This window comes from Lathamus discolor, chromosome 5 (genome assembly GCF_037157495.1).
Source record: "Lathamus discolor isolate bLatDis1 chromosome 5, bLatDis1.hap1, whole genome shotgun sequence".
Classification (NCBI taxonomy): Eukaryota; Metazoa; Chordata; class Aves; order Psittaciformes; family Psittacidae; genus Lathamus; species Lathamus discolor.
Window position 1 is genome coordinate 52,573,079 of NC_088888.1, and position 14,151 is coordinate 52,587,229.

The 14,151-nt window shown below is 37.2% G+C and overlaps 1 protein-coding gene across 13 annotated transcripts in view; it reads left to right on the top strand.

Annotated features, from left to right (window-relative positions):
* Positions 1 to 14,151, top strand: part of EPB41L2 (erythrocyte membrane protein band 4.1 like 2) — a 101,350-nt gene that overhangs the window by 29,543 nt on the left and 57,656 nt on the right. For 12 of the 13 annotated variants that reach the window (XM_065680868.1, XM_065680867.1, XM_065680878.1 and 9 more), the window contains 2 exons: positions 10,088 to 10,566; positions 11,891 to 12,103. In XM_065680868.1, the coding sequence (XP_065536940.1) occupies positions 10,102 to 10,566; positions 11,891 to 12,103 (678 nt within the window). In that variant the 5' untranslated portion in view covers positions 10,088 to 10,101. Of the gene's footprint in view, positions 1 to 5,434; positions 5,581 to 10,087; positions 10,567 to 11,890; positions 12,104 to 14,151 lie in introns of those variants that run through there. The other variant, XM_065680869.1, reaches the window with a different exon arrangement.

Genomic DNA, 14,151 nt, shown 5'->3' on the forward strand with positions numbered 1-14,151 from the left:
AAATACTTCTATAGACATATAGAGAGACAATTTTGTAACTACCACAAAGCACTCTAGCTCGTGTCTTCAGATAGTTATTTTACACAGGTGGTTGATCTTTGAGCTCCCCAACGAAAGTAAATGGGGTATAATTCATGATGTGTTTTAAAACCAGAAAGAGGCTTACTGTGTAGGAACTGGTGAGCCAAAGATGTAGTTCAATTGTTGAATCATTATGCCTCAAATCTTCCTATTGAGTGTAACCAAAACACTTATGAACGTGTGGATATGCCTGAGAAATGAACTAATGAGAATCCTGTCATTTAGGGATTTGGGGACACATTAACTAAGTTTTTCCAGGAAGTGCAACTTTTTGCTTAATCCGGCAATCCAAAGCAAGCATTTACTGCTTAAAAATAAATACATAAATAATTAGAAGTGCAAAGGAAGGAGCATTCTGTTTAAATCTGACAACAGGAGAACAGGTCTTGAAACTTGTTGTGAAATTAACGCTCAAAGATGAAGAGGCTACTGGAAAAGGGTTGTAAGTATTGCTCTTTGTGAGGCATTCGATTACACAGAAAACAGATTTTTAGGCTCTTAAAATAAATTCTTCTGTGGAAACAGTATGGTGTAAAGGCAGCAGATTTAAGGGTTTTGCTTTTCCCAGTCTTGTAGGGGGGTATTTGCCCTTTCTTGCATAAATTCTTTTGTGGTTAAATGACTTTGCTGGATAGGATTTTATATGTGAGGGTGAAATGACAGTTGCTGGATCTCCTCCAGCCAAGCATTTGAAGGGGCACCAGCGCTTGGAGACTGTGGTCTGTCTGGTGCCCTCTGCAGTATAACTTAGCCCATAGTGGGATTCTGGTGTCTTCCCACCCCGCTCCCCTTTCGGGCCTCACTGCAGTTTTTTGGCTATTACACAAATCATGATTTTTTTTTTTTTTTCCTGTTTTGTCTTCAGTGTCTGTTTCCTGTTTTCTCCTTCCCTCCCCCATCCCATATTTTACTTCTGACTTTCTCTCCACTGGTGTCTTTACGTTCCTTAGCTTGTTTGTTAGCTTCTTTTTCCCATTTTTTTTTGTTCATAATAAAATGCAGAGAAAATGGAGAGCTATAACATTGCCCTTCCTTTTTGCTGTGTTTCTGTATTGACACTTGTTACTGAATTTATTGAACATTAATTTGCATGGTGTTCCTCTTGTTTCCCAAAACTCAAGTATATTATATGGATGTATTTCTTCCATCTTAACACAGATACACAGATGTACACATTTTCCAAGGGCTAGAATTTTTCAGTCTTACTTGTAGAAGCTCATATGTTTAGGCAGACATCTTAGACTAGCACATTGCAGACTTCATCTGGATGAGAGCTTCAGCAGGTCTCTGACATCTCACTTTGGGAACTGTTGTTCAAGTGATCTTATTTCTGAGAGAATGTGATCTTTTTGTTAATTTACACTTCCTGTTGCTTCCACACAAGAATATGTTCCTTCAAAAAAATTTGTTCACCAGTGTAGTATGGTCAAGAAAAATTTTAAATGAATTACCAGTTTTCGCTTTCTTGTTGCTTTATATTCTGAAGTACTTCAGAGTTAAGGAAAAATTAGATATCTAGGATGGATGGAATGCATGAGTATAGATTGGATATAAGGAAGTTCTTTACTGTGAGGGTGGTGAGGCACTGGAATGGGTTGCCCAGGGAAGTTGTGAATGCTCCATCCCTGGCGGTGTTCAAGGCCAGGTTGGATGAAGCCTTAGGTGACATGGTTTAGTGTGAGGTGTCCCTGCCCATGGCAGGGGGGTTGGAACTTGATGATCTTGAGGTCCTTTCCAACCCTAACTATTCTGTGATTCTGTGAGCTCTATCGTGGTGTTGGGTCTAAGACTAAATGTGAGAGAAGTGTACCCACAGAGAGCAGTGTGGTAAATATGCTTTCAATCATTTGGTTGGTCAGCCCAAAACTGATGAGCCCAAAATAAGGCAAATAAACCCCCATACCAATGCAGATGAGGAGTTTCATTCAAACAAAGAAGTATTTTTGATACGGTGTTCATAATGCTGTGTTATGTGGTTTGTGTAATAAAACAGGTAGATGATGAATTGCTGCTGGCTTGGTTTTGTGTTTGCCTTGGACTGTTTCAAGGCTTGAAATTTTTCTGGATGTATAGAATGAGAACTGAAAATACAGCCCAAGAAGGCAGAATAAAGCCTCTACTTAAACTGCCCTGAAAGCTTGCTGTAATAATACAGCATCCCCATTTGTATGTGGTCATTGAAAGGCTTTTCTGCAGTGGGTGAGGCTGCTTCAGTAAACTGCAGTTTTGATGTATGTTTACATGGGAATGTCATTGCAGCTGTGGTTTGGCAAGTCACCATCTTTTTTTCTTTGTCTACAGGCCAGTTCTAAATACTCCTCCCTACCTTGTTCTTGGTGTTCACAAATGAATTATTCTCTCTTATCTGTTGTCTTTCCCTAACTCTCCAAAGAAAACTTTGTTTAAATAGTTACTCTCTTGGGACTTCCATGCATATCCTGTTATCTGTTTTATATTACAGTCTCTCATGCTGGGAATGTCCTTTCAAAAAGCACAAAATGGCTAAAGCACTTAGATGACTAACAAACATGTTAAGTACTGCAGTCAAGGCACAAACCCAGCATTATTAGCTTTAAAATTATTTTGCTTTTTTTCCCCCCTTTGTGTTATTAGACTTGTTTCTGACCTCTAGGGAATCATTTCACTTTGTCCGGCCTGAAGATGTTGCCATGGCCTAAATGTTGTTAGTGGCGAAACCATTGCCATGAGAAGTGGGAAGCTTTTAGAAAGTTGATGATACTTTCATTCTTCTAATCAGATACCAGCATTCAGAAGAGCCTATGGGAGTGATGAACTTTTGGCTGCCAATTTTATTTGCTCAGCTAAGAGGCATCTCCCCTCCACTGCTTTTTGTTTCTCGGGATTGTCAGTGTTATGCTCCCATAGGAACACCAGATGCATACCTTCCTGAAGAGCAATATTATCTGTAGTTTCAATACTTCATTATGTATTCCAGTAAACATAAATATGTAGGGAGATGTTTGCATTGTTTTGCTTTATATAAATCACTTTACGTGCATTATAATTATTGGGGAGGGATGGTGGGGGGGGCATGACACTGGGCAAATTGGTTCTTCTGTTTCAGTGGAATGCTTCCAGTAGCACATGAAAGACTCGGCTAGCTTGTGCTAGCTGCAAACATAAAAATGAAAACGCCAACACAAGACATCTCAGATGGCTAACCTCTGAGGTTTGTGGAATGTAGGATGGCTGGCAAGGAATATGAAATACCATTTATTCTTTGTAGCAGCAGTTGTAAATTACCATACTTTTAACTATTTTTTTTTTCCATTTATTTTCTATAAAATAATTCTATACTGTTAGCAGCCTGGGTTTGCTTACTTGCATGTGTGTCATGATCTCTGCAGGTTCTTCAGCAGTTGATTCACATACTGGTACTGACATACCCAGCAAAGAGACAGCTATAAGTTAGCTGCAAAAATCCTTAAATACTTCACTGTATAGCTTGAAAATTTGCACTTACTTGGAATTTGGATTAAGCTTGTTTAAGATTAATTGCCAGGGATGCCATTTAATCAAGTATTTGAAAACAGACTTTGCTATTGGTAGGAAGTGGTGTCATATCAATTTTTGTATTTCAGCTGGCATCCTAATAGAGGAAAATTGGTATTAAAAAAATAGTAGCCTGAGAAGATCCTACATCTGTCACCTGTATAAAATAATTTATTATTTTAATGTCACTTTCATCCAAGTTTTTGTTTCCCTCAGTAATGTGCAAACATCAACCAGTATTGTTAAACTGGGTTGCCAAAGAGAACTGTTCTCTCTATATTGCTTATCTTTGACAATAGCAAAGATGAAGTGCACTTTGAAGTTGAAATACAGAACTGATGTTGCTGCCAAAAAAGGCACTTCTGTGTCTGTTTACACCCTGAAGCTTTGTAAACAATGTTTGTCTATTGAACTCTATTCTTGTACATGACAGAGCAAACTGTCTTAATGCATTTTTCAGTTGGTTTCTGGCATTGTTCCTACGTTGGATTAGCTGAAATAAAAAGCTAACAGGAATTTTGAATGTGTGCATCTGTATGACATTCAGCCACGGCATACTGGTGAAATAAAGCTAATGGTTATATCTGCTTATGAAAATTACTTACAAATGTGTTCTGCTTGTATGAGACTGTCAGTACTGTCACCAGAGTTCTACCAAAAGCACAGATTAGTTGCTTTTCATTTCTCTTCCTGACCTTCAATCATGGTATTGTGATTATTTCCCTCTTTTGCATGCTGTTGTACATTTCCTAAACATGCGAGATGGTAATTATTTTCTATATGACTCCCACTGAAGAGGAAATGGATACTTGTCAAAACAATGATACGCGTCTGGGATTCCAGCATCCAGAGATTTATTTCACTGGGGCCTCTCAGTTTGCTGTTAAAAAAAAAAAATTCTCAGGTAATAGTACATGAATTTTCAACCTGAGTTGGAAAGTGCTTTGATTACCCATGTTATTATAAGTGCCTTCGAAGCATACCTTACGCAAGAGTAAACTTAATGTTGTAAGTATGAAAAGAAACTGGTTTTAATCTTTCCAAGAGATTATAAACAGAAAGAATGAAAGTTGGAAATGAGAAATTTGCTGTGGCATTAGAAATCAATTGCCACTTGATTTAGAGAGATTTCAGAACAAGCTAAATAATTTACAGAACACAGACTCCTTCCCCCCTCCCCACTCCCCTTTAAAAAGAATTGGAGAAAATTACATGTTTGCCTGTGCTTCAGTGGAGTAGTGGCACTGTTATAGAAACAGCCATTTGGAGAGGTGAGATGAGGTGGAAGGATAGGAATAGAGGTTGGAGGGGCAAAATTGCTAAAAGCAGATGTTCAGTGCTGTTTTTAATCTCTGAAATTGTGGTTATTGTGAGGGTTTAATGTGAACAGTGAAAACTCACTGTAAACTTGCAACGTTGATTTTAAAGATAGGGCAGAGATTTTTCTCAGACTGTGTTGTTCTTTGTTTGTTGGACAGATAACAGGAAAACAGAGCTGTCTCTTGACCCATATTCATTTTCTGGCTGCTGGAATGAATTTGGAACTTAATCCCAGTTTTCCACTGAGCATGTCCTTTAGCAGTGTCAGGGCCTGGGTGGGGTCACTCACTCTTGTTCAATAGAGCCTTTTTCGAAAAGGCTGTCGGATTCTCATCAGCTTACAACATTTTTTTCAGTGCTGGGGAACAGCACAAAACCGGTTTGATAAACAACAGATTGTATATGTGCGTGTGTACTCTGGCAGAGAGATTTCCTAACTTGAATTTGAAGTTGCTGTTTGAGATTTTTTTCTTTTTTTTTTTTTTGTTCCTTTTTTTCCTATCAGAGTATTTGTAGATTGAAAATACAGAAGGAATAGTTTCCTGTTACCTCTGGATATGATATAGGTAGCACTGAGAGAGCTGCAGGATGTGTATTTGCTTAAATGTAATCTCAAAGAAATGTTGATGTGGGCATCACAACCTGGCTACATATAGAACTTGAAAGGTATTTATGTTCTGGTTTTACTGAAAGTTTTGGGGTTGGTTTTGTGGTTTATGATGAGCTTTTCATGTTGCATGAGTACTGTTACACAGATGATGCAGTTTCTCAATGAATTTCATTTAGTTTGGGACAAAGCACTTTCTAATATTAATCTGTGGTTTTTTTACATGTTTTTAGGCTGCTACCCAGTGTAGCAAAGCTGTTTGAAGAACTGTTTAACTTTCTCTTCTTAAAGAATTCTCACTTGGTTTTGTGTCTCACAGTGTTATCTTTGCTTTCTGGAGAGTTGTATCTCTTCCACTGAATTTTCCTTTAAAACAAATCCTTTTAAGTTGTATATGGATTGTGGGAACTATGTTACTCACCAGACAAAATAAAGATGCCCTGCAGCAGGTGTTTTCTGAGAAGTTCAGAGCTCTTGAGTGATAGGATATAGATACATGGTGTTGTCCTGCTGCTTTAGCAGGAAAAAGATTCTGAGAAATAGTAGTGTTCCTGGATTCTGCTTTCACTTTGCAAGGAGTGGAGGTCGCTTCCCTAGAGATGGTTTTATAAGAATTTGTCACCATAATAGCTTTATTGTGAAAATGTTCTATCTAGACTGCTGATACTCACTTGGCAGATTTAGAGAAAAATAGCTTTGTCTTCTTTCATTTGCTGTTTATAGCCTTGATTTTTAGTTTTTGTTTTCACAGTGATCTTCAGAATTACTCCAGTACTTGTCTTACATTGCTGTTTCAGAAGTATCTTTTAAGTTCACACCACCCTATGTAGGGACTTTTAAAAGTTTTTCTGGACAGTCCCTGTGTATTCTGTGTATTGCAAGGAATGATGAGACATCTGCAGTAATTTTCTAGCACTACAAAAATTAGTTTTAGAGACTTAATGATATTTGAGTATTTATATAAGGGTAAAAATGTTTTCCTAGTCACTCAGGTGGGCTACTGTATTTGAGAGGGAAATGTATGCTTGTAAACATCCAGCTGTGTAATGGTTGTCATGGATGTAAACGTGAGAGCTAACAAAATACCTATTGTTTTGAATAGTGACTTTACTATCTAGGTAAAAGGATGATTATCAGTGTAGTTGCCATTAACTCTGAGGCTGCTAGCCACTGTGATGCACCTGGAATTCTCTGGAAACTGTATTTGATAGACATAGGACCCTTAGGGGAGACACCATTTTGTGCCATTTCTGCTCTTGGAGAAAAGCTTAGATGCTATGTGAATATGTGTATATACTTAGGCACACACATGTTCATGTACACATGTAACTAATTTTTTTTTGGTCATGAAGTAGTAATTCACTGTTTGGCTGTGAAGTTATATTTATTACAATATGTTAATACTTCTGTGAAAGCATTCAATTACTTTTTGTATTTTGGGAATTACGCTTGAAATTGAAGTATTGGTGCTGTTAAAAGTTTGACCTTTGAAATGTGGTACTGATTTTTAGAACTATTATGGCACCATCTGCTGACCAGTGTACAGACTGGCAATGGCAGTTTGCTCGCCTGGTTACTTCTTTGCAAATAAGCTTCCAGTTTAGGAGGCAGTGGGACCAGAATCATAAGGAGAAAGGGTGATCTTTATTTTATTTTATTTTTTATTTTTATTTTTTTTAGTTGCCTTTATGTTTGGGAAAAATATTTTTAGCAGGAAATACTGTTACAGTGCCAACAGTTTGAAGTATAATATACCTTTAGTTCTCTAATCAGCTGCATTATTGCATCAGGCTCCTCTGTGACCTGTGAAGCTTTATAAGAAATAATTTTTGTGTGTCTTTGACTATATGTGGCATAGGATTGTTTGTGGCAGTCTCTTGGTCAATGCATTACCTTCTAAGCCTCCAGAGAAGAGCTGTGATAGCATGAGATCAGTTCAGGCCCCAGCTCTGGTGGTATTGTCACAGCGTGGGAAACGGGTGGGCTCTGACAGGCGTCTGCCCTGTGGCTACTGCTGAGACTCGCAAAAAGCCGAGTCTGCAGTCTGTTCAGTGTAGGGAAGGGCACGTAGACCTGATATTCCGTTTTGCATAGTTCTTGTGCCAAAATTAAACTCTAGAAAGAAACAATAATGCCAAGCTTGTGATAAAGAAGATGATACATATTTGGGGAAGTTTGGGAAGACTATCTCTTACACTCCTGGTCATTGCCCTTGTTCAGTAAATTCATCCATCCCTTAAAAGTTCATTCGTAGACTACTGGGAGTATAAAGAAATCTACAGGCTTAGCAAAGAGGTGTGTTTTGTACGTTTTCCCTCCCTATTTTTCCTTTTTTCCCCTGGAAAACCACTGAAGTTGCAAGCTTACAGGAAATAGAGCTCTTGAAAGAAATCACCTCCTGCTGTTAGCATCAAATAAAGGCATTAAATGAACACGGACAGACCTGTTCATACAGGAGCTGTAACAAGTTTCCCTTGCTTCTGTAGTATAATGCCAAGTTCTCCTTTTAACTATACCTTCGGTTATGAAATCTGGACACTTGGAGATGCAGAACCTTTCTTTTTTCATACTGAGCAAGTTTGTATCACCCACTGCTATCCTGTCTAGATTTAATCAGTTAAGATGTGTAACTTGGTATCCTCAGTTCCTTTTATTGTTAGAACAATACCATAGGGATATGTTTACAGGGTGATTTATTTTGTGTAGTTCTAAGGAATTCTCTGGAGATGCTTCCTATTTGACTGTATAAACAAAATACGATCTTAATTTTGAGAGTTGGGGTATAATGACTTTTTATTAGTGTGTAAATGCATTTGTGCATATTTTGGAAAGTAAAAAAAAAACCATGCAGGGAATGCAGTGATTTTGCTTTCCTGTAGCTTCTTTTAAGATTTGTTTATCACTTTTTCTGAAAGTTTTCAAGCTACTTTCTGAGAAGAAATTGGTTCATTCTTAGAGATGCATGAGAAAAAAATCACCACCATGTCTGTTAATAATGAAATCTCCATTTGACTTTATTAAGTGGAGTGGATTGCTAATCTCTGATCAGCAGGAGTTTGGATTTTTCTCTTAGGGAAAGTAGATTATAGCTCTCTATATATTGTTCATTTTGATAATAATTTTTTACATTTTTAAGATTGATACCTACCATTAGGAAAGAACAGCAACAATTCTGTGTATATGAAGGTGACAACAAAATGGAATTTGATTGGTAGCAGCTTTAAAGCTAGCATACTAATATGTGGCTTTAAATAGCAAATTCAGTGAAAACCTGCTTTTCAGAGACCTATTACATCTGAGATAAATAATACTTAAAGCTAGTTGTGATAAAGTATTAATATTTATTAATAGTATTAAAACTTGAAGGGTTTTATAAAAAGTGAAAGAAATGGCTGCATAACTAATATTTAAGCTTGACATGTATTCAGAAGTCTAGTGTAGCAGTAAAGATGCTAACTTTCCCTTCAGTTTCCCCAGTTGGCAAATGTTTTGTTTTAGACAGTGAAGTTTTAAAGTAAGAAACAAAGAAATACCCACAACTTGTAGTTACTTTTGGTCTCAAGATGTTTGCTTAATGTGAGTTTGCCTGTAGATGGTTCAAAGTTCCCATGTCTATGCTTCTTACTAAGGTAACTGTCAAGTTTATTTCCTTTGGCTCAGTATTGTTCATCCCTTTTGCCAGAAGGGCATATCTCTTGTATATTTAGGCATCTATTAGCTTCCTAATGGCTTAGTCTAACTTTGTCTGACTACTTATGAATATGCTTTGGAAACCTGGAGTCAACATGTTGCTGCTGCCTCGTGATCTGAACTAGTTTCCAGTTGGCATGAAGTGCAGTTTAAAGTGTTGTGCAAGTTAACTGCATCAAGCCTGCATTAGGTTACTCTCTCCTTGACTTTTTTTGGCAGGGATAAGGGCAGCAGCTTTTGCATTCTCAGCAGGAGTCCTGAACTAATAGCCTTCTGATTCTAATGGCAGGCATTGGTGACAATCTAGAGAGTGTCCAATGTTTTAGTTATGTGATTGTAACTACTAACCTGCTAACCTTCAGGCCAGAGAGACCATCAGTTTAAAATTTAATTGTCACTGGTGTTTATTTACAACCTTCTTAAAACAGCTAATGGAATCTAACCACTTTAAACTTTGTTTGTTGGACCCTGGTATGCTTATTTTTGTTGGCTCACTTCAGTAAATTGGAAAAGATAATTATTGAGTTTTCAAAGTAATGCAGCAAAGTACAGTGCCACGCAGCTAACAAAATTTGTTTATTCTAGTGATTTTTTTTTTTTTTCAAGAAATACTAGTAATGTTAAGATTAAAGGGGAAGGAAACTATTGGTTAAGTCTGTCTAGAGCAGTACTTTTGAGAATGTTTATGTGTAGAGCACTAAGTTTTAGCTTATTGCTTTTACTTGAGTAGAGAATTTAAAAAGTATTTCTTTAACCAAATAATTTTACTTTAGAAACTCTTGTAGACTATTGCTACAAGTTACTGCAAAGAATTTAAGAGTCAGTAAAAGTAGTGATGTTACATAGCAGCATTATTTTTATTGTTGCTTCTTTTAGTATTAGTTGTGACAATGACAACTGAAGTTGGCTCAGAGACTGAAGTAAAGAAGGATTCTGATCAGCTGGGACCAGAAAAAGCCAAGGACAAGCCTGAAGAAGCATCAGAGACTCTAGAAAATCAAAAGTCCAAGGAAACATCGTCTGAAGAAGCTAAAGATTCTTCCTCTGTCCCAACACCAACTAGCCAAAGTAGTCCAGGTAGCCAGAAGAAGGAAAAAACTTCATCTGAAAGCAAGGGTATTTCTCGTTTCCTTCCCCCCTGGCTTAAGAAACAAAGATCTTACACCTTGGCAGAGCCCAAAGATGAGACCAAGAAGAGGACAGGGGAGCAAATAGCTGGAGAAAGTGAATGCCAGACACCAGAGGGGGTGTCTCAGCCAAAAAAGGGCTTAGAAGCATTAGTGGCTGGAAATCAGCAAAATGCTAAAGCAGATGACAAAGAAGAAAATCACTCTGTTAGTAGTGCTGAAACACAGGTACGTGTGGAAAGGTTAAGAGATGATTTGGAGCAATTTTACTGAAACCTGATTAATGATTTCTGTAATTCATGTAAAGTTCTGTTAGATCATATCGGGGGAAAAAATGACAGCTACTATCTGCCTTCTTTAATGCAGTTGGGTTGATATGAGAAGCATACCTGGTTTTAAAGGTTCCTACTCTGTGGCAGATCTTTTTTCACTCCAGTAAATAAAAAGAAAAAACTTCACGCTTTGGCAAAGGAACTTTTAACTGCATCATTGTGGTAGAAATGAGCAGGGATCAGAGTAGAAGCTTCTTAAAGTCAGCTTTGTCTCTGAAGCTATTGGATCACATAAATACTTCCTTAGTGACTTAACCACAACAAATAGCAAACAGATTATCTCTTAGTCCTTATAATCGCAATTTTTGTTATCCTTTACCTAGAAACCGTGCTTGTGGTCACTGTCCTTACTGATTCATTCTAAGAGGCTGGTGATGAGTTCCAAGCCAAACACAGCTACTGCAGTGCTCCAGAGTCTTGCTTTTTGAGAAGTTGCATGTCAGCTCTTAACACTCAAATCTCATATTCTATGGAGGTGAAGGTGATTAAGGGCATAAAGAATCTTTCACATGAGGAAGTTCTGAGAGAACTGATACTGTTCAGCCTGGAGAAGACAAGGGTCAAGGAGAATCTTATCAATGTATATAAATACGTGAAGTGAGGTAATGAAAAGGAGCCAGGCTTTTCTCAGTGGTATGCAGTTCAGTGACAAAAGGCAAGGGATATAAACGAAAACCATGAAATTCCATCTCGTATCACAAAAAAGTCTCGTTTACCATGATGATGAGTCAAACACTGAAACAGGTTGCCCAGAGAGTCTCCATCTGTGAAGATATTCAAAACCCATCCAGGTATGGTCCTGGGCAGACTGATGTAGGTGGACCTCAAGAGGTCCTAGGGCTATTAGACTAGATCATCTCAAGAGATTCCTTCCAACCTCAATCGTCCTGCCATTTGGAGTAACCTGACTTGCATAATCACTTGGTTTTCAGTTTTGTATAAGTCCTGGAGCTTAGATTTGTTTCTGTTAGGGGGGAAAAAAAAAAGCCAGTAAAACATTAAAAATATTATCTCATTTTAAATCAAATAAAACTAAACCCCCAAACCAGGAAAGGACCTTCTGTGGTTTGAGTGCAGGAATATCTGGTTCCCAAGGAAGACCTTAGTGCTTACACTGGTTATTGTGCTTCCTGTATGTGCATAACTTTAATGAAAGCTTTATGAACAAATTAAAAATACCCACCTTCCTGAGTTTATTTTTTTAATTGGTTTTTGCATAGCCTGCCAAAGAAGATGGTAAAGAAACAAAAGTAGAGCAAGTTGCAGAGGAAAAGGAAGAAAAACCTGAAGGAAAAGAAAAAAAGGAGACGAAAGAAGTGCAGACAGCTGAAACTAAACCAGAAAACATTCCTCAGAAGTCTCCCAAGAAAATTAAAACTGTGCAGTGTAAAGTGATGCTTCTGGATGGCACAGAATACAGCTGTGACCTAGAGGTAAGAGATCAAGTTTCTATAAAGAGAGCTGGTTTTTTAGAGAGAAAATTTGCTTTCATTGCACTGATAATTTAACAAATACTTTTTTGTATATCAAGAGAGCTCGTTACAGTGTTACATTCACATTGCTATGTGTCATGGCTTAACTGCACAGGCAGCTATACATGAGTCAGCCACTCACTCCCCCTTGCCCTCAGTGGAATGGGGGAGAGAATCAGAAAAAAAGAGTGATATTTGTGGGTTGAGGTGAAGACAGTTTAATAGGACAGAAAAGGAAAGGGAAATAATAATAGCGATAAAAGAATTTGAATATAAAAAAAGTGATTCACAACGCAGTTGCTTGCCACCTGATACTACTTTACGTTTACAACTGAAAAATTCTATTTTGCAGTATTTTAAGTCTATCATGATTCAGTTAAGTTGGTTGGCAAGAAATAAGTGTGATTATTTGTAATAAATGATAATTTTCTGTAAGAACAGAAGCAAAATTAAATAAGGAGGGGGAGAAAGTGGAATAGAAACAACTTGTTTTATACGTTCATTGGAATAATTTATGGGACATGAGCAGTGCTGACTGCAATTTTATAGATGAATGCATGTTCTTAAATACATGGAGAACTCTTTATACTCTGTTACTTTACCAAAATAATAAAGTCTCAGAAAGCTGCTTCAACTGGTAATTGAAATATCAGTGCATGATCTCTTCAGTGGATCCTTGATCACTTTCTGATGCTGATCTTTTCTTTAGTCTCCCTTTAGAATATTTACTGTTTGGGTAAATGTTTTAGTTCTGCTTTTACAAAGTAACAGAAATTATACAAGATTTAAAAAGAAAATAAACAAAACCTCTGCAGTCTAAGCATAAAGTGTGAAGCCCAGTTTACCTCGGTTGACTTTCTAGCAATACAGTTTTTAGTTTGGAGCAGTTTCCATGGCTGAGACATTCCTGATGTCTCCTCCAGTCTTTTCTGTGCACTGTAGATGAACTTAATTATATTTTATTTATGTTAGAGGCAGTTCTTTAAATATACTTGTTAATAAGGAAGTAAACCTGAAAAATACATTGTTTACATTGCTGTTATTTTACAGACTGTTTTTGGTAGAACCCTGTCTTTTTCTAACTGCCATCTTAAACTTTCATGATAAATCAAGTAATAAAATCTGAGATAATACACTGTTTGTAGGGGTCTTTTCTGTTTGAGTTACGATTGCTTTTTTTATTTCCTTTTAGAGAACCCCATCAGTTTCTACTTAACCTATAAGGAGTGTGAAAGAAAACAATTTGTTACGTTTTGTCATTGTTCATTCTTATTGCACGTATAAGACAGTAGCTGGGAAAGGGTATAAAAGGAGATAAAGCCATGACAGAGTAGCTTCAGTATCAGCATATAGATTAATGCTGTAGTTAGTACAAGTGGTTAGGATTGTCAGCAGTAACTAAATACTGAAACTTTTTGTGGTCAATTAGTAGATTCAATACTATACAATTAATCTGTGACAGTGATGTAATTGTAATGTAAGAGGACTTGATATTTGAATTCAGGTATTACATACCTTAGATTCTGGTGAACCTTAATAGATAAAGTTGATAGTAATGCCTTGTTTGTTTTTAAAATAAAGAAAAAAAGAATACTGGTATACTACTCTTAGTCCATAAGCTGTTTTAGTAAGAAAAGCTTTACTTTTTCCAGCTTAAAATCATAGAATCAACCAGGCTGGAAACAACTGGGAAGTCTCAGCTTTAGCAAGGCTTTTGACACTTTCCCATAATTGTTCTAAACAAATGACTTATGGGCTAGGTAAGTGGAAAATGATGAGGAGTGGAATCTGGCTCAGCTGTTGGGTCCAGAAGGTTGCAGTCAGCAGCCTGAGGTCTAGCTGGAGGCTGGTCACTAATGCTATATTAAAGGCATTGATTCAAAAGGTGATTAATGACCTGGATGATGTCACTAAGTGTGTCCTCAGCCTGTATGTTGATGATAAAACTGGAAAGAGTGGCTGATATAAATCAGAGGGACTTCAGCAGGCTGGAGAAATGGGCAGACAAT